This window comes from Bos javanicus, chromosome 23 (assembly GCF_032452875.1).
Source record: "Bos javanicus breed banteng chromosome 23, ARS-OSU_banteng_1.0, whole genome shotgun sequence".
Taxonomy (NCBI): Eukaryota; Metazoa; Chordata; class Mammalia; order Artiodactyla; family Bovidae; genus Bos; species Bos javanicus.
Genome location: NC_083890.1, coordinates 11,323,411 through 11,348,216, shown reverse-complemented (window position 1 = coordinate 11,348,216; position 24,806 = coordinate 11,323,411). Strand labels below are relative to the sequence as shown.

Here is a 24,806-nt window from a genome sequence, read left to right as displayed (position 1 = left end):
GCAAAGCGCTTCACAGAGCTTGCTGGCTGCATTCATCTGCTTAATAAAGCCAGAATCTGAAACAAACCCTCTTTACCCAGTTTCTCAGAGCCCTGTTGCAGAGAACGTGCCTTTAATTAGAGCCAGAATGCACAGTGGTGGGGTTCAGCTGTACTGTGGTTTGGTGCTGCAAGGCAGAAAAGTTACCACGTATCTTCCCAGGCAAGCAAAATGGAGATGGTGTTTCATATCAGATATCGCTTCGGGAAAAGAACGTATTGTGGCTGAGAGAAACGATGCGAAAGTTTGGGTTAATTTTTGGTTTGTGTCCTTTAATAACAGAACATTTAAGTTTGTTTCTGAGCAGTGCAATAATTGGAATATTTAGACCTCACAATAACAGATCAGGGTATTTTAGATATGAAGAAACTGAGGCTCAGGGAGGTTGAGTAACTTGCCCAAGGTCACACAGTTACAAATAGCAGGACTGGGATTCAAACCCAAGTTTTTAAAGTCTTTTTTTTATTTAAGAACTCATTGTCTGAACTTGTGTGCACCCTTGAAACATGTGTTTTGGAAGGAGAGGTTGCAAGTCACTGTGTCCAACAGCCAAGGAAGAGAAGAAAAGGATCATGCTGTGAGATCAGTCTCTGCAGACAGCCTTTAGGCTCTTGAGTTAAGAGGTGTCTCTTTTGAGGATCTTTCCTCCAGTGATGTATAAGGCTGTTCCCTGCAGCACTGTTTTAAAACAGAGTAAAAAGAGGGAAGCTACTTGTCCCCAACATGGTAAAAAAAAAAAAAAAAGTGAAAGTGTTAGTCACTCAGTCGTGTCCAATTCTTTGTGAACTCCTGGACTGTACTTCTGTCCATGGAATTCTCCAGCACGGTAACCACCTGACCATTTAAGAACCAGTTAACTATAGTTTTAACTATACAGCTCACTTGCAGTCACCCAACACAATTATATAGCATGCAACATAAATTATAAGGATTTTAGTGGCAGTGACACAAATCTTACTAGAAATGAAATTGATTTTCTCAAGCCTGGATCTTGTCAGAATGTAAATGGCTATTCATACCAAATGATATCTTTTTCTTGGTTGGTTGGGAGCAGACTGATTTTACCATGGATACTCTGCCTTGGTTTTACTGAAGTTTTGTACTGTAGGGTTTGGTGGAATTGGGAGCCTAATAGATTCTGTTCTTATTTCAATGTAGATTATTGGAATTGCAGATAGAAGTAGTCAGATTACTATGGAACCAGATTTACTAGACCATTACTAACATTTAGAAAAAGCTATATCCATAATTTTTTTTTTTTTAAGATTACAACTCCTCGATTTTAATAAAGAACTCCCACTAGGTGAATTTCCAGATTTCCTTTTTTTCATTCTTCATATACCACTTTATGGGGTCTATGTCATTTTTATTGCCATTATTTTTTGTTTGTTTGTTTTAGTTGAAAGTATATATTCTGAGATCTATTTAATAGGACTTTGAGAGTTGTATGAACAACGAGTAAAGGGTTTAAAGCAACTTAGATTTAAAAAGAGAAAAACTGGAAAAACAAATTCATGGTGCAAACACATAACAGAGTACTAGGCAGCTGTGACACAGAAAGAGAAGATTCCACATGTTCTGACACGGACCAGTCATCAAGATGTGATTGGAAACAGCAAGGTGCAAAGCAGTGCGCAGTTTGTTACCATCTGTGGGAAAGAAGGCCTACATGTATGTTTTGCTTGTACAGACAGAGAACATCTCTGGAAGAACATAGGAGGAAGCAGCACCACTCGTCACCTCTGTGCAGGGAAGTGCCACTGGGGCACAAAGGTGACAGGCTTTTCACCCTAGGTCCTTTCGTACCTTCCGATTTCAAAACATGCAACCATATTACCAGATGATTTCAAAACATGTGACCCTATTACCAGATGATTATATGCAGATGACATGATTTTTTTTAAACATTCATTTATTGATCTATTTTTGGCTGCACTGGGTTGTTGTTGCTGCGTGTGGGCTTTCTCTAGTTGTGGCAAAGAGAGGTCACTCTTTGGCTGTGAGGGCTTCTCTGTTGCAGAGCGTGGGCTCAAGAGCATGGGCTCAGTAGTTGTGGCGCACAGGCTTAGCTGCTCCAAGGCACCCAGGGATCTTCCTGGACCAGGGATTGAACCGGTGTCCTTGGCATTGTGACATGAATTCTTAACCACTGGACCACCCAGGAAGCCCGGCACGATTCTGTACATAGAACACCCTAATGACTCTATAGAAAATTACCAGAACTTATAAATGAATTCAGCAAGGAAGGATACAAGATTAACACACAGAAATCGTCTGCATTTCTTTACACTACCAGTGAAATATCACAAAAGTGATGTAAGAAAAAAAACAATACCTTTCAAAAGTCACACTCCAAAAAATAAAATACTTAGGAATAAACCTGACCAAGGATGTGAAAGACTTCTACACTGAGAACTATAAAACATTAATAAAGGAAACTGAAGATGACTCAAAAGAAATGGAAAGATATCCCATACTCTTGGATTGGAAGAATTAACATTGTTAAAGTGGCCATACTACCCAGATCAATCTACACATTTAATGCAATCTTTATCAAATTACTCATGACATTTTTCACAGAACTAAAACAAATAGTCCTAAAATTTTATATGAAGCTGTAAAAGACCCAGAATTGCCAAAGAGATCTTGAAGAAAAAGCAGCAAGCAGGAGGCATAACCTTCTCAACTTCAGACAATACTACAGTAAATTAAAACGGTGCAGTATCTGCACAAAAAAACAGACATGTGAGGCTCAGTGGAACAGAACAGAGAGCCCAGAAATAAACATATACACCTACGGTCAATTAATCTTTGACAAAGGAGGCGAGACTACACAAGCGGAAAAAGTCTCTTCAGCAAGTGGTATCAGGAAACTTGGAGACCCACATGTAAACTGATAAAGTTAGAACACACCCTCTTACTATACACAAAAGTAAACTCAAAATGGCTTAAAGACTTAAACATAAGACATAACACCATTTAGGACTTCCCTGATGGCTCAGAGGGTAAAGTGTCTATCTACAATGCGGGAGACCTGGGTTCGAGCCCTGAGTTGGGAAGATCCCCTGGAGAAGGAAATGGCAACCCACTCCAGTACTCTTACCTGGAAAAATCCCATGGATGGAGGAACCTGGTAGGCTACAGTCCATGGGGTCACAAGGAGTCGGACACGACTGAGTGACTTCACTTTCACTTTCATAACACCATTAAACACCCAGAAGAGATCACAGGCAAAACATTCTCTGACATAAATTGTACCAATGTTTTCTTAGGTCAGTCTCCCAAGGCAACAGAAATAAAAATGATGCAACCAGTAAGGGGTTAACTTTCAAAATATACAAACAGCTTATACAATTCAACAACAAAAACCCCCAAACAATTCAATCAAAAAATGGACAGAAGACTTAGACGTTTCTCCGAAGAAAAAATACAAATGGCCAATAGGTACATGACAAGATGCTCAACATTGCTAATTATTGGAGAAAGGCAAATCAAAATTACAATGAGGAACCACCTCGCACCGGGGTCAGAATGGTCATTATTAAAAACTCTACAAATAACATGTAAGAGAAGATGTGCAGAAAAAGGAACCCTCCTACACTGTTGGTGGGAATGTAAGTTGGTACAGCCACTATAGAAAAATGTGTTGAGGGTCCTCAGAAAACTAAAAATAGAATTGCTATATGATCCAGCAATCCCACTCCTGGGCATATATCCAGACAAAACTCTAATTCAAAAAGATACCTGCACCCCTTATATTCATAGCAGCGCTACTCACAATAGCCAAGATATGGAAACTAAATATCCACTGACAGATGAATTGATAAAGATGTGATACATATATATAACGGCATACTCCTCAGTCATAAAAGAAGAATGAAATAATGCCATTTGCAGCAACATGGATGCAAACAGATGTACTTCAATCATACTAACTGAAGTAGGTCAGAAAAAGAAAGACGAATCCCATATGCTATCACTTAAAGGTGGAATCTAAAATATGACACGAACAAACCTATCTACAAAACAGACGCATGGATGCAGAAAACAGATTTATGGTTGCCAAGGGGAAAGGGAGTAGGGGAGGGGCTGGGCGAGAGGCTGGGGTTGGTAGATGAAGCTACAATATAGAGAACGGATAAACAAGGTCCTACTGCACAGCACAGGGAACTACATTCAGTGATAAAATATAATGGAAAAGAATATTACAAACAGAAAGTATATATAACTGAAGGCAATGGCACCCCACTCCAGTACTCTTGCCTGGAAAATCCCAGGGGCGGAGGAACCTGGTAGGCTACAGTCCATGGGGTTGCAAAGAACTGGACACAACTGAGTGACTTCACTTCACTTCGCTTCGCTGCAAAGTAACAACACTGTTATCAATTGTACTTCAATTAAAAAATAATAATAATAAAAAAACAAAAATAAGCTGTCATAGCTAACCAGGATTTTTGGAGTTGGTCTTTGGACATGAGTCTACCATTTCCCCAGACTGTCAACTTTTCTGATAAAAGCACCTCTCCCTTATAAAAAAAGTATTTATCTGTACAATTCTAGAAATATTTATATCCCATGCAATGTATAAACAAAACACATAGACAGGGGATAAACAGGAGACTGTTACATCAAGATGGTAGTAATCTTCCTTCTATTTCTCCAGAGTTTTTTGATTCGGTTATAATGGCTATTTTTTTTTAAGGTTTTAAAAAATTTTTATTTTTTATTTATTGGGAGGATAACTGCTTTACAATATGGTGTTGGTTTATAATGGCTATTTTTAAAGTATTATTTTCTATGTTTAACTTATTCTTCCTTGACAGCACCAGTATTTCAATCAGTAATCCTGTTGAGAAAGATGGACGTGAAGACTAGGGACACTAGAATCCCAATATACAGAAGATTCAATAATGGAAAAACCTACCATCGCTATGAAATACCTGTAATATAAATAAAGAACTACAAAGAAAGGTTCCATAGGCAGGCAGTAAAAATGGAGAGGAAAATACTTTTCCATCTGGAAACAAATCACTGAATGACATAATGCACAACCAGTTTCCTACTGGAGCTCCTTGTTTTAAATAACTACTCTGCAGCTTCCTGTGTTTTCCTTCCTTCTCATCACTGGTAACCAAGGATACCACAGGTTTTCCTACGCTTCTGTTTCCCAAACATCAAACTAGTTTTGTTTAAAACAGGAAAGCAGCAAAAGAGAAATGGCTTTTAATTTTTTTTAAAGCATATCAGGTTCTCAATCATGCCTGACATTAGGTAAAACAGATACTTTAGGTAAAACAGATACTTTGGAACTCCAGCTGAAAGAAGGGAATTCACTCCATCCTAAAACCAGGAAGTGGTGACTCATCTCTGAAATGAAAAGGAGACACGCCAGTCAGGGGCTTAACAGAGCCATCTGCTGCGGTCACGATCTTGGGCTTGGCTTCTGAGGCAGACATTCACTTGAGTATATCATCTGATACAGTGACTTTCTTGGTTGCGATTTATGAGCTGCCAGTGTTTACTTGTGAGACTGTCTGGAGCTGGAAGGAAAGGAAGATAAATATACCAAAGCCCAGCTGAGCAACTGATCGGTTTTACATTTTATTTTCAGGAAATGACATCTTGTTTTCACAAAGAAGAGGTATGCCATCCTCTCAAATAGAGGCTGCCTTTGCCTTCGGGGGCAGCAATAGGGGTAATACCCAATTTGTCCCAAACAAATGTCAACAGAGGTGCTTCTGAGGTACCCAAACAATAACAACAACAAGTTTAAAAAGTACAACAGATATATATAACCCATACAACATGTAGTGAACAGAGTCTCTCAAGGACCCTGAAGCAGTCGGGGCTTCAGACAATGGTGGCAGCAGGGACGGCCCAGGCGGAGGCTCGTGATGGAGGGTTTCCTAACTCATTCTGTCCCAGTGGGTCCATCCCACGCTCTCAGAGATGCCCAAGACCGTCCAAGAGAATCTTCCAGACCATCTGAAGTTCCCAGTGCCTTGCAGTCTGTCCACGCCCCTGGAGCACTGTCTTCAGAACAATCTCTTTCCTTTGGAGACAAGAGAGAGAGAGAGAAATAGAGGAGGAGCCTGCATTTCCTTCCTTGGCCTCACTGCTGCCCTCCTCAGGCCTTTCCCCACACAGCAGCCACGGTGAATCAAGACACAGATGTGAGGTCACATCACTCTGCTTACAGCCCACCCTTCTCTTCTTCCAGAGTAAAAGTTGAAGTCCTTCCAAAGGCCTATAAATCCCTACTCAGCCTGCCCTCTGCCAAACCTTCTGACCTCACTTCCTGTTCTCCTCCCCATCGCTCATTCCACTCCCGCTATGTCGCCTCCATGCTGTTCCTCCAAAACCCTTTCCCTAGACAGCAGCATGGGCACCGCCTTTAGAACTTCCCCCAACACCACCTTCTCCTTAGTGGCTACCCTGACTACTCTATCAAGAACTGCCAACACTCTTTCCATCACTCCTGGCCCCTTTCTTGCTTTATTAGCGAGAAAGCACAAATCACATCTAACTAATTAGATTTTCACTTCTTCTATTCCTCATACCTAGAAGAGTGCCAGGCACAAAGCTGGTTCAGTTAGTACCTTTTGGAGGAAGGAAGGAAATACATATACAGCAACAAGCAGGGAAGAGATGCAACTTCAAAGTCTGTCCAGAGAGGGAGGGGGTGGGAGGGGCTATTCACTGGCCTCTAGTGTTTTCCATTAGCTTCTGCTTCCTTGATCCCAGAGAAGCAGGGATCTTGCTTACACCAAAGGCAATCTCAAGACTTTCTTTGAGATTAAGGTGTGGAATGCTTTGGAAGGCAGATTGAAAGGGTTATTACATTTATATATAAGGGAATAATAAGGGTTATGGAGGAGACATCCATCAAGGGACAAGGCAAGGAATGACAATAAGTGACAAAAGAGAAGGGAAGGAAAAAGGGAGGGGCAAAAATGAGAGGGTGGTGATGGAGAATTTATTTTTTTTAAAGCTTCTATTAACAAATCTGATAATTTTTGATCCCATGATAATTTTGCAAAGGATAAATTTTTAAGAGTCCAGCATTATAAACTGTGAGTGCATGTATGTGGACACCTGCCCCCACCCCATGCCAGTCTTGCTGAGAGCCACTTTATCTCAGACAAACACTGTCCTTATACCAGGTGGGCATGCTGACTTCATGCACGTGACCTTCTAGGTTCTTGGTGCAGGACTGGGTACTTGCTGGGAATCCCCTAGTGGTCCAGTGGTTAGGACTCTGAAATTCCACTGCCGCAGGCACTGGGTTCAATCCCTAGTCAGGGAAATAAGATCTCATCTGCAATCCACATGGTAGAGTCAAAAAAACATAAAACATCTTGGTAACAAGTATTCTCTCTGGATGAGGTCAACTTGGCAGACACTGTTACTGCTGCCATTCCCTACATAGTCCTTTATGAGGCTCTGTCTTTCAACAGGTGATGATGGGTAATAACCAGGGAAAGCCTGCCAGGTGCTCTATTCAGAGACAGAGTTTCTCCTGTCCTGTGTCTGGATCACACTCCTCCTAGCCTATAGGAAGCCGGCAAGAGCCACAGGCTATGTGATCTCACCTGGGCCAATCTTCCCAGAGACCACCAATCTCTCACAGATTCGGGAAAGCTGTGGTCCATAAACCTTTCTCCCCACCTCAACACCCCCGAAAGGCCATGGACAACTCCCACTAGCAGCCTCACTTTCATATTATAGTACCAAGGGAGCTGGGAACTGCAATTTGAAAAAGTCTCTGGACTGAAAACCCCTGTTCTAAAGGACTGGCAAGATTTTATTCTAGATAATTTGCTTTTTTCTTTTTTGAGCATAACCCAAAGAAACTCCGAGGGAAAGCTTAAAGTGAGAATGTTAACACTCATGTGAACCGACCAACACTTAATGAGAATAGAACAAACGGGGAAGGGGGGGGCAACTGACAGAAGACTCAGCTCCAGCACCTCCCCAGCTCATGTCACAAAACATCTTTCCTTCAGAAAAACCTCATGTCAATATCCCAGAGGGCTGCAATTACTCACGCGACACGTGCTTAACATTCATTATCCGCCCCAGCTCCAGGGCACCCTTTCTCCAACACAGGATCTGGCACCCTAAACTCTCCTCCTCCTCCCCTCTTCTGGATAATCTGGCCCCACAGACTTTACTGAGGATGTATGGCTAATCAATCATGAGGCATTACTCTCCCATGGGGATATGGGCCTTGAAGACACCAACTAGCCAGGCAGGCCTGGAGTAGCACCGCTCTTGGTGAAATCAGACAGGCAGACCCTCCTCTCCAAACCTGTGATAAGCGCTCCCCTACCCAGGAGGAAAAGGGCCCTGCCAGTGTCAGAACAGTGACAATTACAGGCCTGCCAATTCTAGTTTCCAGATCCTACATTTGGTCCTTTAAAAATTCCCATGCACTGGGGATTAAACCGGCTTTCAATTGGCAAAGAAGGGTGGTATCTGAACTGAGAATTTCCTCTAAACTCCACACTGCAGCCCACTGAAGCTGCTGATGGCTCTGGCACCTGTTTCCCTAAATCAGGCCTCAGCACCTCCGCCTGTCTCTGGAGAAAACCTCAAAGCTGCACTTGCTGCGATAACTGCAGAAACTGAGACTGCTGCCAGAGCTGCTCTCAGCCAGTGCGTGCATCAGGCAGGCTGATCCGGTTTACTTTGTCGGCTCCCAGTGTCACCAAAAACGTACCTGCTTTAGCCTTCGGAGAGAGAAGAGGGGTCTGATATTATCCACCTTGCAGTATTAACTCTGCGTGAGAGGAGTCACAGATGAATTTAGGACACAGGGTCCTTCTTTCTCTTTCCAATGGCTGCATGCATCTACCATGCTTGGACTTTTGAGAAGAAACCTAGTCAGTGGGCTGGGTGAAGAAAGTCTATATGGGTGTGTGGAGAGAAAGGAACCCTCCTCCACTGTTGGTGGGAATGTAAACTGGTACAACCACTATGGAGAACAATACTGAGGTTCCTCAGAAAATTAAAAAAAGAGCTACCATAAAACCCAACAATTCCACTTCTAGGTATTTATCCAAAGAAAATGAAAACATTAACTCAGAAAGACATATGCACCCCCAATGTTCACTGCAGCATTAGTGACAACAGCTACGATACAGAAAGAACTTAGGTGCCCATCAACACGTGAATAAAGAAAATACACATACATAAATACATACACACACACACAAGGGGCTACTACTCAGCCAGAAAAAAGAATGAGATCTTCCCATTTGCAACAACATGGATGAACCTAGAAGGTACTCTGTTAAGTGAAATAAATCAGAGAGAAAGGCAAATTCCACATGATTTTATTTAAATCTGGAATCTAAAAAACAAATGAACAAACATAACAAAACAGAAACAGACTTATAAATACAATCTACAAAGAACAATCTGGGGGTTTGTGATAGCGGGAATGTGGAAAGTGATAGCAGAATGGGTGAAACAGGGGAAGGGAATTAACTTCCACTTACAAAATAAATTAAGTCACAGGGATGTAATGTACAGCATAGGGAATATAATCAGTAATACTGTAATCACTTTGTATAGTGACAGATGGTAACTAGACTTATTATGGTGATAATTCTGTAACGTATAAAAATATCAAGTCACTAGGTACATCAATTTTACTTCAAAGAAAAAAATAAAAATCATAACATCCAAAAACCAAAAAGCAAAAAAAGAAAGTACATGGGTATCCCCACCCACACACAGACCCAGCAAACTTAAGCTCACAGGCTTGGTCAAATCTGGGTTCCCAGGTCAGCATTCCTCTCAGAAAGGGGAGAAGAAAACAGAAGGCATTCACAACACCTCAGCAGACACCTCCTAAGCCTCGGCTGTCCTCATGCTCCTCTGGCACCATACAGACCTTGTGTCCTGTTTGGGCCACTAAGCAGGGCCCTGCGAGGAACAAACAGCTCACTGCTTCTCACACCTCTGTGCTTGTGCTGATTCCTCTGCTTGGAAAGCATCATCCCTAGAGCCGCTGGAACTCAGTTCAAATGTCACTTCTTCTGTGAAGCTTGTTCCCATACCTCCAACCTGTCCAGGTCAAATTGAATGTCCTCTCCTCTGCAGTTTTTTCAGCACCCTATTATGGAACTTGCACGCTACCTACTTGCTTTTCTGTCTCCTCCACAGATTGTGAGAGCTGAGATAATACCTTATCTCTTTATTCCAGTGCCTAGTGTAATGTTTCTATAAATGGTTAAGGACTGATGAGAGGTGGAGAGAAACAGCAACGGATTCTGCCAGAATCAAGTGGCTCCTAGGAGGATTAAAACACACACACACACACACACACACACACACACACACACACACACCTATAGGGACTCAAAACTGGGCACAAAGTCCAATAGCACATAATTGTCAAAAAAGCAGAAAATACTTTGACTTCAAAGAGCCACCTGAGAGCTGCCCTACCCTCCCAAAGGTCAGAATGTCTTCCTTGGGCAAAACAGGCTCAACACCTACCCTGTGACTGGTCTGCTGCCCCTGCAATGGCTCACCAACCAAGGGCCAATTCCACACTACAGCTGCTTACAAGTCAGCATCAGATTTCTGGCCTGATTCAAAGAGGCTGATATTTGCTGAAGGGCTAGGAGAAAGAAAGCAATAGACAGAAGATCCTGTTCTTAGCACTGTGGCATTTAAGCCTTTGGCTTCTCTTAACTCAGAAAAGGGTACATCCAAATACATACATGAACATGGCTTCCCGATGGCCAGGTGGTGGGAAGCACCTGGAAGGGCAGTGAGCTTTTGATTCTTCTTCTCTGGCCCTTTATGTGCAACCAATTGACCTCTCAGTACTCTGAGCTTTCCCAGAGGGTAGAGCTGTATAGGATTTCTAAAGGGACTGAACATGATAATCAGATCTACCCTCCTCCTCTGAACTCTCATCCCTGCCTAATAACCAATTCTTCTGATCCACTAGTTTCCTTGTGCTTTGCCCCAGGACACATTCTTTTGCCACAAGGACATTTAAGTCTCAAGCAGAGTGGCTCTGCAATCCTCAACAGAGCAGGCCCCAAGTGTGATGAGATCACTTGTGTTAGAGGAGCAGATACTCTCTATGGGAGTATGGTTCCTTGAGGAAACTCACCCACCCCCCACTTCCCTAACCTCTTTATTCAAAGTCTCTCCGGGAAACTTTTTTATTAGGACGCACAAAGTTAACATGCTTCCCTGGTGGCTCAGAGGTTAAAGCATCTGCCCACAATGCGGGAGACCCGGGTTCAATCCCTAGGTGGGGAAGATCCCCTGGAGAAGGAAATGGCAACCCACTCCAGTATTCTTGCCTGGAGAATCCCATGGAGGGAGGAGCCTGGTGGGCTACAGTCCAGGGGGTCGCAAAGAGTTGGACACGACTGAGTCATACTAGTACTAGTAAAGTTAACATAGTAGGATTAAATTAATCTCTTTTTGGCTTAACGTTATGCCCGATTCGTGTAGTTAAGCTGTGACTCTTACAGATAGAACCTATACCTCTTTTCTTCATATTTTTTGGCATTTTCCAAGTTCTGAATCTTTGACTTGTACAAATCCTATTTATAATTTATTGTGTACCCAACCTAAGGTTTCTGCAACCTACCGACAGCAATAGACAGCAACTAAACTGTCTTGAACGACAGCCCCATCTAGTGACTAAGACTGTAAGTTGTCCACCCGTGTGTTTTTCTATTCCTGTAACTAAGACACAAACACCTAAGCCTCCCCATTCCCCGCTGCCCACATATTCCATCTGCCTCAACTGTTTCTTACATGGTTATTACCTTTAGCTTCCTTTACTTTCCCCCATTTCTTCCACCTCCTTCTTAAGCTCAAGAATCATTTATCTGACTCTTCTGGATCCAAAAAACTCTTTAACTCTGTTGAGGGGACTCACCTCTTTTCACACTCACTCACCTTTTCGTTCCCTGATGAGGACAATTCGTCGTTCTTTCACTTCTGAGTTCAGATTGTCTACCATCTTACTAATGCAATTGTCCAGAACCAGGGAGCGGGTTTTGGACTTGATGTCCTTCCGACAAATGGGGCATTCTACTTTCCGCTTCATCCACTCATTGATACAGTAGGAGCAGAAACTATGGGCACAGTTCAAGGTGACAGCCTAAAATGGAAACGTGAACACACACATGAGAACTGTGACCCTTACTCCCCCAGGGCCGTTGTGATCTCAGAGTTACGAAAGGAGTTAGTTCTCAAGACGAAATGGAAATTTAACCATAACTTCATCTAGAGGGCTTACAAAGGGTATCAGAATCATTCCTAGGAACTGTAAATTTTAAGCTTCATGTTAGATTATTTGTTTTCTCTCTCAAAGTTAAGCTCATAAACTCGGGCTCCAGGTAGGCTGATTTGTCTTATTTTGTTCCACCTACTCAGTTCACACTGCCAACGTGGCTTAGCTGTCCTGCAAATACAAGTCACTGGACTTAAGTAGGACTAGAAAACGTGCATGTCTGATACAAATACATCACTAGTTCTCTCATAAAAAACAAATTTATGTCCTAATGGTGAATTAGAACCTCAATTTTAATTCACACAGTGAATACTCAGTATACAGAATGGTAGGAGAGCCTTATCTCTACTCAAAAGAAGCTTTAAAAAGTATATGTAAAAGAACTTAGGCTAGGGAAAAAGAATCTAAAAACAAAATAGGAAAAAATGTAATGGGTTCAACTGACAGTGCCTTAAGTAATATCAATAAGCCTATGAGAAGAGAGAAAGCAGAAAAAGGCCCGTATCTGAGGCGCTCCTGCGCAGCCCCAGTGATCAGCTTTCTGCCAAGGTCCTTATTACTTTTCAAAACAAAAACCATACTCTTCGTTACTCTTGTTTTTGTACCTCTCCTAAGATACAACTTTTTCTGGAACTAAAAAGTTTTCTTTCTTGCTTTTGGGAATGCAGGGGGAAATAACACAAACTTTGTATTATTTTCCAAATTGCAAGTGGAGGCCAGAAGGCCAACTAGGAAACATTCTCAGTAAAGAATGAGACATACAAAAAAAAGAAAAAAAGTAAAAATAAAGAATGAGACAAAATTCTCATAAACAGGACTAAAACCCTGCTTGACTAAAATGAAATCTCTTCCCCAACACTGATTTTAAGAGAGGACCAGCAGGAAAGGTCAGCACATGCTGTAAACCAAACAAAGATCAAGTTATTTGTCTCTTACATGTCGTGCAGACACTCCAGGTTGGCTAACTCATGACCTATTCCAACCCCTTTCCTTGTAGTCTTCTATTACAGTGCATAAGTCATGTCGAAACAGTACTAACTGAGTTTCTCCAAAGTAGGGAATCAAATGACTACAAACTATGGGGAAATTATGATCTGAAGTCAAAGTAGATCCAAAGCAAAAGAAACAGGTCTATCCAGGACAGATTTTTCAGGAGGCTAATAGACCCAAGCTCCCTAAAGGCCACCAGAAAAAAAGGAAGCTGTGTGTGTATGCGTTTTCTTTTTATTGAGTCTGAAAAGCACTATCATTTAACAACTTTAGTTTAACACTTGTTGTGTAAGATGAACTGGACAAAATGGTATAGTTTGTGAAAATAAGAGAGTCTATGCAAAAAGAAGACAGGATAACAAATGAAATCCTAGGCGTGATGTTTCATTAAGGAGCCTCAGAGTCCCTGAAAAATGTTCCATTTGGCCACTGAATCCCGTGATCATACCTCAATGACATTTACCCCCTTGTTCAAAGGCTGCACTGCACGCCCACTCTCAGCACTGTTTCCATTCAGAGCAAAGAAAGACTAGCTTTATTGAGTAGCTTTATTCTGATACTTCAAATTTCTAATGCCATCTAATTCTGGATTCTGCCAGAATCAAATGTCTCCCAGGAGGTTAAAAAAACAAACAAACAAAAAAAACCTGCAGGAGCTCAACACTAGGCAAAAAAAAAAAAAAAAAAAAACCAACCCACAAAATCCAACAGCACATAGTTGCTGGAATGTAGGAAACATATGACATTCTGACCTGTGGGAGGGTGGGGCAGCCCCTAGATGGTTCTTCAAAACCGAAGTGTTTTCCCTCAACAACAAAAAGATAAAGGCTTTATTATAGCCCCAAACACTGATTCTGCCAAAAAAAGAACTCAAGAACAAATGAAGTATGAAAAAAGCCAGTGGAGGTAAAGAAGACCACAAAGACAAGTGAGAAGTGGCCACCCCCAGCAGCCACTTTGAAGTCAAATAGCTACAGTAAGTTCCTGCAGGAAAAATCTCTTCAGAATGTTACCCTAGAGCAGCAGCAGTCTGTGCAGCGGAGGCTCCATTCAGGGGTGGGAGAGTGAGAAGGCATGAGCCACTGCTCATCATTACCTCAACGAAGTATTCTGAGCAAATAATGCACTGGAGCTCATTCTCTAGCACGTCATTCATGTGGCTAAGAACTTCCTCCTTCTGTGCTTGCACCTTCTCCTTCTCTTCCTGCAAAGACATACAACCCCACCTGTCATTCGGGAGAACTAACAAGAATGCAAAACAGGACAGAGCAGGATTAACAGTCTGCAGTAGGATTCAGAAAGAATCTAAATTAAAAATTCACCCTGGCGTAGTAACACAAGAATAAAATTCTTGCCCCAAGGACTACCGCTTCTCAGAACTGCTTTCTAATATAGGGCGCTGTCATCCTTTTTTTCCTTTCTCGACTTCATGAGTATGTATTGGTATTGCAGTTTTGGTCTCCTTCCCAAAAATAACCAAATGAGAAAAACTGAAGTCAGCGTACCAACCCCACCAACCATCCGAGGCCAGAACGAGACATTAGGTATTCTATAGCACACTGCAGTTCAGAGGGGATACAAAACCATCCTAAGCAGCCAAGAGCTCACTGGATAAGAAAGAAACGAGGAACAGTCCATAAAGGCAGGAAGCCTGAATTATTGTATAAGGTCCTCTGTGTTCTCTGCAGATGTCTCTCCTACAAAATAAGGATAATACCCAAGGTGCCTGGAGGCAGGAGGCTGGAGAGATGGCCTGTTGAAGTATCTTCAGGCCTCATGCTCTGTGATGCTTGTTACTTCCCACTCCTGCCGTGCAATTTCCCTGTGCTTTCCCCAAGAGACAGACTGCTGGTGGACACTCTTTTCAAGGAGGATCTAGATGTGCTCTCTTGAAGTCAACATTTATTAAGTGCCCCTAGCGTGGAGAGGAAAAGCCAAAAGAGGGTGTATTTGAGGTTATTTTTCATGTTTTATTTTCTCTTATCAAAGCAAAGATTGTGAGACTAATCAGGACAGTGAAGAGGGAATGGACCCATTTATAACTAGAGTCAAGTTCCTTGAAAACTTTTGAATTGCTGGATTTAAAAAGATGTGGTGGCGTCTTAGAGGCTGGGGAATAAAGTACTACATGATTTAAATAGAGGATAAGGATAGCAAATCAAGTGGAAAAAGAGTCCTCGCCTTTCTGTAATCTGCTCCAGATGTGTACTTGAGGAAGGGTGGGCTGAGAGATGTAGTCAGACTCAGGCATTAATTTCCCATCAGAGGATGCAAACTGGTGGCCTGTGGACTACATCCAGCCTATAGACTTATTTATTTAGTTTGGCATTCATGGTATCAAAAAACTGAACCTGTTGCTACTACTTGAAAATTGGGATACTTCACATAAACATCTGGATTTCCATTTTCTGTGGAAAACTCCGATCTGACAACACTGGGCCTGCACTTCTGGTTGGCAACTGGCTGCTGGAGAGAAGAGCTGCCTCTTGGGGTATGGGTGAGGGTGGAATTCCGCCTCACAGCTCCCCACTGTGTTCTTACACCCAGGCCACTTCATTCACTTCTTTTATCAGTCTGACTCCAGGGGGCATTTGAGTCTACAACCCCTAATTTAAGAGTGTCATTGATTTGATGTGAGAAATAATTACACAAATGCATCAAGATGAACTACTTTTTATTTTGACTACACCACCCCTTAGCCTATGTGAGTGAGACACTCTGAAGGAGCATCTACCACAGACAATGGACTAGACTGCAGGATGTATCATTTCCAGCATTTCGCTTCTGAGTGAGGGAAGGAAACAGGAGTTGTCTTACAGGCAGAACCTTCTATAGGCCTAAACAATTTTAAAGATTATTTCCCTTGAGGCAGGGAATAGCCATACCTCTCCCTTCATTCACCAAAGCAATCCTTGCACTGTTGAGAATGCTGAGTTGCATGTACTAACCAAATTATTCTAAACCTTCTTCTTTCCAGTACCTTGGTCTGCTCCAATTCTTTGTCCTTGGCTTGAATGATCGCTTCAAAGTTCTTCTTGCTGCGATTTAGCTCTTCCATCAGAGACCGATACTGCAGAAACACAGCAGATACACACTCAAGATGCATGGCACTATATTGTTCCTGTTAGCCACCATGCCTGTCCCTCCCTCTGTCAGCAGCTTTGGTTCAAGAGATTAATGGATTGGGCAATTTCAAAATAATGTTTTTGTTTCTTCAAGACATCCCAGTTAAATGCTGCTTTTTTTTTTTTTTCCAGGGAAAGGAGCAGATAGGGAGGGAAGCCATCAAATCTATTAATCCCTCTGGAAATAACCCAACCTTCATGGTCATCCAAAGTAACTGAAGAACTTCCAGAGTGTCTGACTTTGTGGGTTTGGCTTGGGGCCCAGGGACTTCATTTTAAAAAAAAATTTATTGGAGTATAGTTGATTTACAATGTTGTGTTACCTTCTGCTACACAGCAAAGTGAATCAGTTATACACATATATGGGATGTGCATTTTTCAAAAAGCCACCCAAGTGACTCTGGGAACCAATGCTGAAGAACTAGTAACTAACTCTAAGGCTACCCAGAACTAGGAGCAGCTTTTAAGAAATAATCAGGGATATACAGGATTCTGGAAAAGGCGATGGCACCCCACTCCAGTACTCTTGCATGGAGAATCCCATGGATGGAGGAGCCTGGTGGGCTGCAGTCCATGGGGTTGCTAAGAGTCGGACATGCCTGGGCGACTTCACTTTCACTTTTCACTTTCATGCACTGGAGAAGGAAATGGCAACCCACTCCACTGTTCTTGCCTGGAGAATCCCAGGGACAGGGGAGCCTGTTGGGCTGTGCTGTCTATGAGGTCGCACAGAGTTGGACACGACTGAAGCGACTTAGCAGCAGCAGCATACAGGATTCAGGAAAACTAGATAACTGTTTTCATTGAAAAAAAAAAAAAAGACCTTTAACCTAATATTTACTCTATAAATCACATACTATGTGCTGATAAGGCAACATTGCCTGAACTCTGCCTTGGTATTCTAGAAACTGGCATGCCCAAGAGCTAATGGCTTATTTACCATGACTCATTGCCTACATCAAATGTCAAGAAGTTCCATTTCTATGAAACATAATTTCTGAGTTCCCTAATGCTTAAGTATAGATTATATTTTAAATTTCATTTCAGATCGTTTTTTAAAGAAGGTGGTTAGGTATTCTGAAAAGATATCACTCAAAGAAATACATTTTAAAATGCGTGGGCTCAAAAAAAAAACAGTCAGTTATATCAGAAGTCCTTAGTATTCACCTTGACTACTAATTAGGTGCCTGTGCCTTAACTTTCTATAAAATGGGAAAACAGGTGCCCCTCCTACATCAGGGTTGCTGCTGCTGCTGCATCACTTCAGTCGTGTCCAACTCTGTGCAACCCCATAGACAGCAGCCAACCAGGCTTCCCGTCCCCGGGATTCTCCAGGCAAGAACACTGGAGTGGGTTGCCATTTCCTTCTCCAATGCATGAAAGTGAAAAGTGAAAGTGAAGTCGCTCAGTCGTGTCCGACTCTAGCAACCCCATGGACTGCAGCCCACCAGGCTCCTCCGTCCATGGGATCCTCCAGGCAAAAGTACTGGAGTGGGGTGCCATTGCCTTCTCTGACATCAGGGTTAGTAAGAAAAAACAAAGACATACATGATAGCACTCAGGAAAGTTTTAAAATCTCTATGTAAAGGCAAGTTGTTATAATTATAGGTCTGGAAAATGAAAAAGAACAGCTTCAGAAGGACAATCAACTGGAACAAAAAACCACCGTGTTTCGTTTGAGGGTAGTAAGCCCCCAGGCATGTCGTCAGAGAGCCACGACCTGAAAGTATCCTGCGTCGGGTTAATGAAGGGGGGTGGCCAAGCGCCTTAGGTTAAACGACAGCGTTCTCCGGTCTGTCTCAGAAGAGTGTCAGGCATTGCGGGTGCAGGGTTCTTAATGATCCTTCAAGGATTTTCAAGAGCAGAACCTTCCTCTTTTCCAGTCAATTTCAAAATGATATCTGAATATTAATTTAATAATCCTCTAAATGGGAAACATGCCCACCCTCCCAACCTAGAAAATACACAAGCTTAGAAAATAAAATTCCAGAAAGACTGAATTTTTCACCTAATTCTTTCCAAGGCTGTTTGTGAACCCAAGGAAATCAAAGTGGGCAAACTCCCAAGCATGCAGGAATATGTGACTGTTAGCACTGTAAGAAGGTTGACAGATAGCTAAGCAATAAAAGAACTAAATTCGAAACAAATTCTAACCCGAAGGCTCATTTTTCTCAAGAAGATATGAACGCTAACCTCCTGACTTAAACTACTAATCATCACACATAACTGACAGAAGACAAAGCAGGTTTTTAAGATGCAAAAGAACTCATTAAAAGATAAACAGAGCGAGGTACTAAAGTTAAATTAAATAAGTAACAGACAATCTTTTAGGATAATTTTATTCCTGTGAGTCTTGCCCGTTTAGTAAATTGATATGTTTCAGTGGCTGGTAAACTGCAAATTCTCAACCTAAGCTAAGATGCGTAATTGGAACATTCTTGAATGGTTTCAGAATGGCTTCAGCTCAGGAATAGTGAGGTAATAGGATGCGTTGCAGGCCCTGGTGGCCAAGTCACGGCTCGCAATTTCCCTCTGCTGTCCTCACCTTTCTGAATGTGCAGCCATTCTCCCAGAGAGCCTCCTAATTGCTACAGGCTCTGTTTCATCTTCACTAGAGCATCTCGTGCTCAGATGAAGACGTAAGCTTTCACACTGAGGTCTGGCATGTCTGTGAGGTTCCAAATCTCAGACCTGATCCTGTGAGCTGCTGCCACCTGCTCTGGCTACAGATTGGAGGTGCTGCAGAGGGGTGTGCTAAGTAGCAGAGGCAGCCAGTGGGCACATGAAGCCTGGCTGCCCCCACTCTCGCCCACTATAATCTCAGGACAACAGCAAGCATAAGTTACCTCCTGCAGAGCCTGGGCCAGCTGCTGCTTCAGGTCCTCTTCACCTTCCTCTTTCTCCAAACCCTAAAAAGCCAAAAACAAAATGGAAGGCTTCCCTGTAGAAAGGGGAGAAAGGGGCAAAATACAGAAACAAGCAGAGCTGCTAGCAGAGGCATCTGGAAACAACAGGGGGAAGGGAGGGAGTGGGAAATCTCCCGTTTTACTTTAAGCTGTTGGCTCAAACACTGCACATCTCACGGCTGCCACCTTCAAGTCACCACTCAGGGTGTTCTGGAGAAACTCTGGATTAATACTCCAAGTCCCCTTCACTGGCTAATGCTATGACTCTCAAAAGGATGGAAACTGAGAGTTTCTGCATCACCAAATATCTAAATTGAAATACAATCTCCTGGGCTGGCACTCACAGCTCCGCCATGTTTCTTTCCTCAGTTCTGGCCACTCTGTCTCTCACTCCGAGTCTTTCCCACCTCTGGCCCATAAGCTGTTCCTTCTCCGCCTGCCTGGGCTGCATTTCCTCCAAGGGCCCCCTCGGGTGTGGATGTCTTCCACACCATCACTCCCCTACATCCAGCACCCTCCACGAGAACCTCTGGGTCCTTCCCTCCTTAAGAATTACCTACCCGCTTAATACACCAACTGGAAATTGTTCTCTAATTTAAATCTACAGACTTTTGAAACTACTGTGATTATTTTGTGTATATCTTGTCTCAACAAGATCTATTCCTTTATGACAAAAACCATTTATTAAGCATCTTTATAACAACCCAGACCCAAGTATAGTGCCAGGCAACGTGGGTGTTCAAAAAAAATTCTGTGTGGGAATTCCCTGGCCGTCCAATTGTTAGGACTCTGCACTCTCAATGCTGAAGACCTGGGTTCAATCCCTGGTCAGGGAACTAAGATCCCACAAGCTGTGGAGTGCACCCACTCCACCCTGCCCCCCCCAAAAATCTGTGTGAAATAACAAGGGTTTAATGAGCTTCTGAGCAAGCAGCAAGGGTAGGATAAATTCCTAGGGCTTGGTGACAGAGGAAAATGCAGCTAGTAATAAAGGACTAGATACACCTCACTATGAGCAATTTATATATGACCCTCTCATTCCTAGAGAAATTCCCTAAACGGGTCCTTTTTGCCTTTCTTTACCCTTTTAGTATGGAAAGATTTGACAGCTAGCTACATCTTGAAGCATGCCCAGAGCAGCCACAAATATTAATCAACAGTAACTCTTGTTATTGAACATATTAGCCTTTAAAGAGAGTTCTGCTCTGGTGAAGGTGTCATACACTAAATATGTAGAGATTAACCTCCCTCTATTAATTTCAAGAACCAGTCCAGGCTGGAAAAGGGCAACAAAAAGTACACATAAACAAGCAATGTATACCCTGAGAAAGACCTACTTAATCCATGGCCTTTGCTAAGACCATCAGTTCCAGGGGATAGCAGAGCTTAGATGAAATCTATAAATTGTTCAGAAATAAGCCAACACAAGTGGTTGTTTCTTACCCTGAGTAAAGTAAAGGAAAGATAAAAGCTTATTCACTTCAATCCTGATTGGCCCTTCTTAATTCTAAGTCAACAACGGGGAATTCTTGACATTCAGTCCTACCTGAGGAAGTGGGTGGGAGTAAATCACGTGGTTCTTGGCCAGATGGGAACTGACATTTTGAGCAGAACCAGGATCAGCCCCAGCCAAGAAGCTCTGTGCAAGAGCTGATCAACTAAACAAATGACTCAGGGATGCAGACACATTTACTCTCACCTTGACACAGCTAAGACAGTCATTTTATCTACTGAAGAGGTAGACATCCTGTGGAAGGTAGCACTCAACCCAACAACTGAATGATGGTGTACCTGCCCCCTCCCATGCTGGCTACTCAGGACAGAAATAAACATTTTTCCCTTTCTAGCCTCCCACTTCCTAGGTTAGCTACAAGTAACAGGTAAATCAAGGGCAGAGTAACCAGCTGACCTCTATCTGCCTTGGGTATAGGAATTTGGCTTTGACCTCAGGGCAGAGGAAGATTACTCATGAAAACAACTAATACTTTAATTGGAGTGTACTGTAATTTGGCGGTATCTTGACCTTCATCCAGCCTCTCTCTAAATTCACCTCAGCTCTGAGATGCCTCAGCTTTTACAACCTCACGCATCTTGGCTGGTTCTGCCAGTCCACTTACCCCATGTTGGCAACCCAACTCTGGCTCCTGATCCGATCATCATGCAGACCTCAAAGTTTTCTGATCACATTACATCTCTTGTCCCTGGCACTAAACATACGGTCCCTGATCTAGAAACAGAGAGCTCTGGTCACAGGCTCACAAAGGGCCTGCCCACCACAAGGGGTATCTTGTCCTTCCCTCCTGTGTGGTACCTCGAGATGCTGCTGCTCTTCCTGGATAGTCTTCTCGAGCTGCTCCACTCTGGCCTGCTGTTGGGCCTGCTCTGCACACAGCTGGGACTGTAAATCCTGCAGTTCCTGCTCCATTTTCACAATCTTCTTTGAGCTCCCTTTTTTAGTCTGCTTTTTCACATTCAGAACAGCCACCTGTTTTTCCTGCATCTGTGTTTTCAGCATTAGGATCCTGGACATGGTTACCTTAAACAGCTCTAAGCTGCTCTGAGATGCTGAAGGATTTGAAGCTTTCTTCTTCTTACGAAGAAGCTCTATAACTTTTGCAGGGCCTGGGTTAACATGAGCCCCTGTGGTCTTCACACTTGGCTCAAAAGAAGTCAACTTAGGATCCAAATATTCAGAAGGTTGACTGGCCACTTTACCCTTCCCATGTGACTTCACTTGCTGACCAGGTTCACAAGACAATTTACTTATTTTGGATTTCAAATTTGAGGGGCCTTCAGCTCCAGAACCCTCTAATTCATCCAAACTAAATTTCCTTTTAGTTCTCAAGCCCTTATTTTTTTCCATCATCTGGTCACTTTTGGGGGAAAGACAAGGATAAATCCTCTCCCAATCTTCTTCAGTAACTTCATATTCATACTCTGCATTCTCCTTATTTTCCAGAGGTACCCCAAGCTGGATGTGATCTCCTTTATGGATAGAATAGACCTTTAAAGGTTCTAGACGTTCTCTGTTCAGCCAGACACCATTCAGACTCTGGGGAAAGGGAAAGAAAGACAAAATAAGCGTCATGATTTTCCTCCTCTTAATTTTTCTCCTGCTGCTGCAAAACCTTCTGTCTTTTTAGGAAGAAAACACTTGAGAACAAATAGAAAGAAAAGAAAGGTTCATAAACCACCATTCTTAGAAACAGGACTCTTCAAATAGTGCTTTGGCTTATTACCTATATGACGTTCATGTCTTCAGAGAACTGCCTGTAAAATAGGCAGGAATCACCTTATTACTGGAGGATGAATTTACTCAAATAAATGCAGTAGCATTAAAACCTGAAATCGAATAGCTCTACTGATATAAACTAGGGGCAAAGGGCCAAGACTACAAAAACTGCTATTAGTAAAGGAAGTAGCATTCTAATGATGAGGTTCCAAGAAAGTCATGCAGGCACTATCTCTGCCTGTGTATGACCCCTGAGCACATTGGGGAATTGAAAAAACACTCCCCAGAACTCATAAACCAAGAAAGAAAGTACCAACACCTAGCACTGTGGTCAAACTGAAGGTGGGATCTGACCCAGATAACAACCCCAGAAAGGAGACACAGGTTCAATCCCTGGGTCAGGAAGATCCCCTGGAGAAGGGAATGGTTATCTACTCCAGTATTCTTGCCTGGAGAATTCCATGGACAGAGGAGCACGGCAGGCTACAGTTCATGAGGTCGCAAAGAGTTGGACATGACTGAGCAACTAACACTTTCACTTTCAATGGGTAATAGAACAGAGAGGTTAAGAGCCAGAGCGCTGGATTTATACAAACTTAGGTTTATAGCTCAAATGAACCACCTTGGGCTTCTTAATTGCATAGCCTTCAGCAGTTTACTCTTTATGTATCAGTTTTGTCTGTAAAATAGTACAGTTCCCACCTCATGCTGCTCCTGTGAGGAATGACTGAGATGATTCATGCAAAACACTTAGCACAGTGACTCGCATATAACAAATGCTCAATATTTACTTTTGTGGTTTAAATCATAGTGTGGAGATTAAGAGCATGAACCCTGAAGTCAGCCTGCCTGGGTTTGTAATCTGGCTCCATTACTTAACAGTTGCATGATTCAGGCAAGTTTCTTAACTTCTCTAGGCCCCAGTTGCCACATCTATCAAGTGGAAGATAATAACAGTCTCCCTCATGGTATTTGTGTGGATTTAATGAGATAACATGTGTAATATACTTAGAAAAGTGCCTGGCACATGGTAAGCATTATGTAAGGGTATATGCAAGTGCTCACTACTATTTTCTGGCTCAGCTGATTTATTAACAAGCACTTCAACCCTATGCTCAGCATCTTGCAAGGTAAACATACTGAGTGCAAAAGCAGAAGATATGAAAACAACTTTTAGCAGCTGACTCTGGAAAGAAAAACACAAGGGCATATTTAAGCAAATGTGGGATTACATAGAACAGCCTATAAATGCAAAGGAATATCCTGTAGAGCTGAGTTAGCTAAGAGATGCTAAGTGGGGATGAAAGGTCCTAAAATAGACTTGAAGCAAATGCAGGATTTAAAGTTTAAAGAGACAAGTGGGCATTTTAACCCATATCAAGGACTTAACTTTGGGGGACAGGCCAGAGACGAAATTCACATCTGAACTGGGACTAAAGGTTATGTTTATTAACAAAGGAGAGGAATGGAGACCAGAAGAAGAATCAATTTGAAATTATACACAGGAAAACAGCCTCAGGGAAAGAAATATGACACAGGTGGCCACCTAATGCCAACATTTAAGAAAAACTCAAAGGCAAAGTCAAGGTTAATAAATAAAGAGGTTATAGGAGTAGCCTAAGATGAGAGAAAACAAGGATTCCCTAAAAAGCGGGGGCAAACTCTTTAAGACCTTTGGCAGCCCTCCACTAGATCCTCTGCATTAACCTGCCTCCTTCAAAGCCCTTTAGGTCTGAAAAATAAGCTTTCAAAATTTTCTGATCACATTTTATCCTTGGATCCCTCTGTTTACCCATTAATCACTCCTTGGTGACACCTAGTGGTATAATTTGGACCAAAGGCCCAAATTGGGTTCGTTCACAAAGCGACGATAGAAAAGATGAAAACACCACGGCTATATAGGAACAATCAAGTACTGCCCAGGATATGATCTCAAATACAATGGTTTAAATAAATCAAACTCCTGTCAACACTTTCTTGATGCTGGTTTTCATAATCACCAGTTTGAATAATGTCAGCAGCAGCAAAGTAATAACCAAAGAAAAGCCTGCCCAATGTCTGAGTCATCAATGGAATAAGGGTGGAATAATCCTCAGCCCCTTAAATGCTAATTACTTCACTTGATGCTTAATCTCTGTCTAGAGTTTTAATCAGTTGTTGAGAACAGTGGAAATCCAAATCCAAAAGCCAATGTTTCTGTGCAGTTCCCTAGATGATTTATGTAGCTCATAAATGGT

General features: G+C 42.4%; 1 protein-coding gene across 10 annotated transcripts in view; it reads right to left on the bottom strand.

Annotated features, from left to right (window-relative positions):
* Positions 1 to 5,627: 5,627 nt before the first annotated feature.
* The window catches only part of RNF8 (ring finger protein 8), a 37,178-nt gene continuing 17,999 nt past the window's right edge, over positions 5,628 to 24,806 (bottom strand). For 4 of the 10 annotated variants that reach the window (XR_009732772.1, XR_009732777.1, XR_009732775.1 and 1 more), the window contains 7 exons: positions 21,649 to 22,389; positions 19,278 to 19,340; positions 16,287 to 16,376; positions 14,403 to 14,510; positions 11,980 to 12,184; positions 10,549 to 10,672; positions 5,961 to 6,091 (listed from right to left, as the gene is read on the bottom strand). Coding sequence is in view for 4 of the 10 variants with exons in the window: in XM_061398049.1 (XP_061254033.1) it covers positions 6,075 to 6,091; positions 11,980 to 12,184; positions 14,403 to 14,510; positions 16,287 to 16,376; positions 19,278 to 19,340; positions 21,649 to 22,389 (1,224 nt within the window). In the remaining 6 variants the exon portion in view is untranslated. Of the gene's footprint in view, positions 6,092 to 10,548; positions 10,673 to 11,979; positions 12,185 to 14,402; positions 14,511 to 16,286; positions 16,377 to 19,277; positions 19,341 to 21,648; positions 22,390 to 24,806 lie in introns of all 10 variants that reach the window. The other 6 variants (XM_061398049.1, XM_061398052.1, XR_009732776.1 and 3 more) reach the window with 5 other exon arrangements.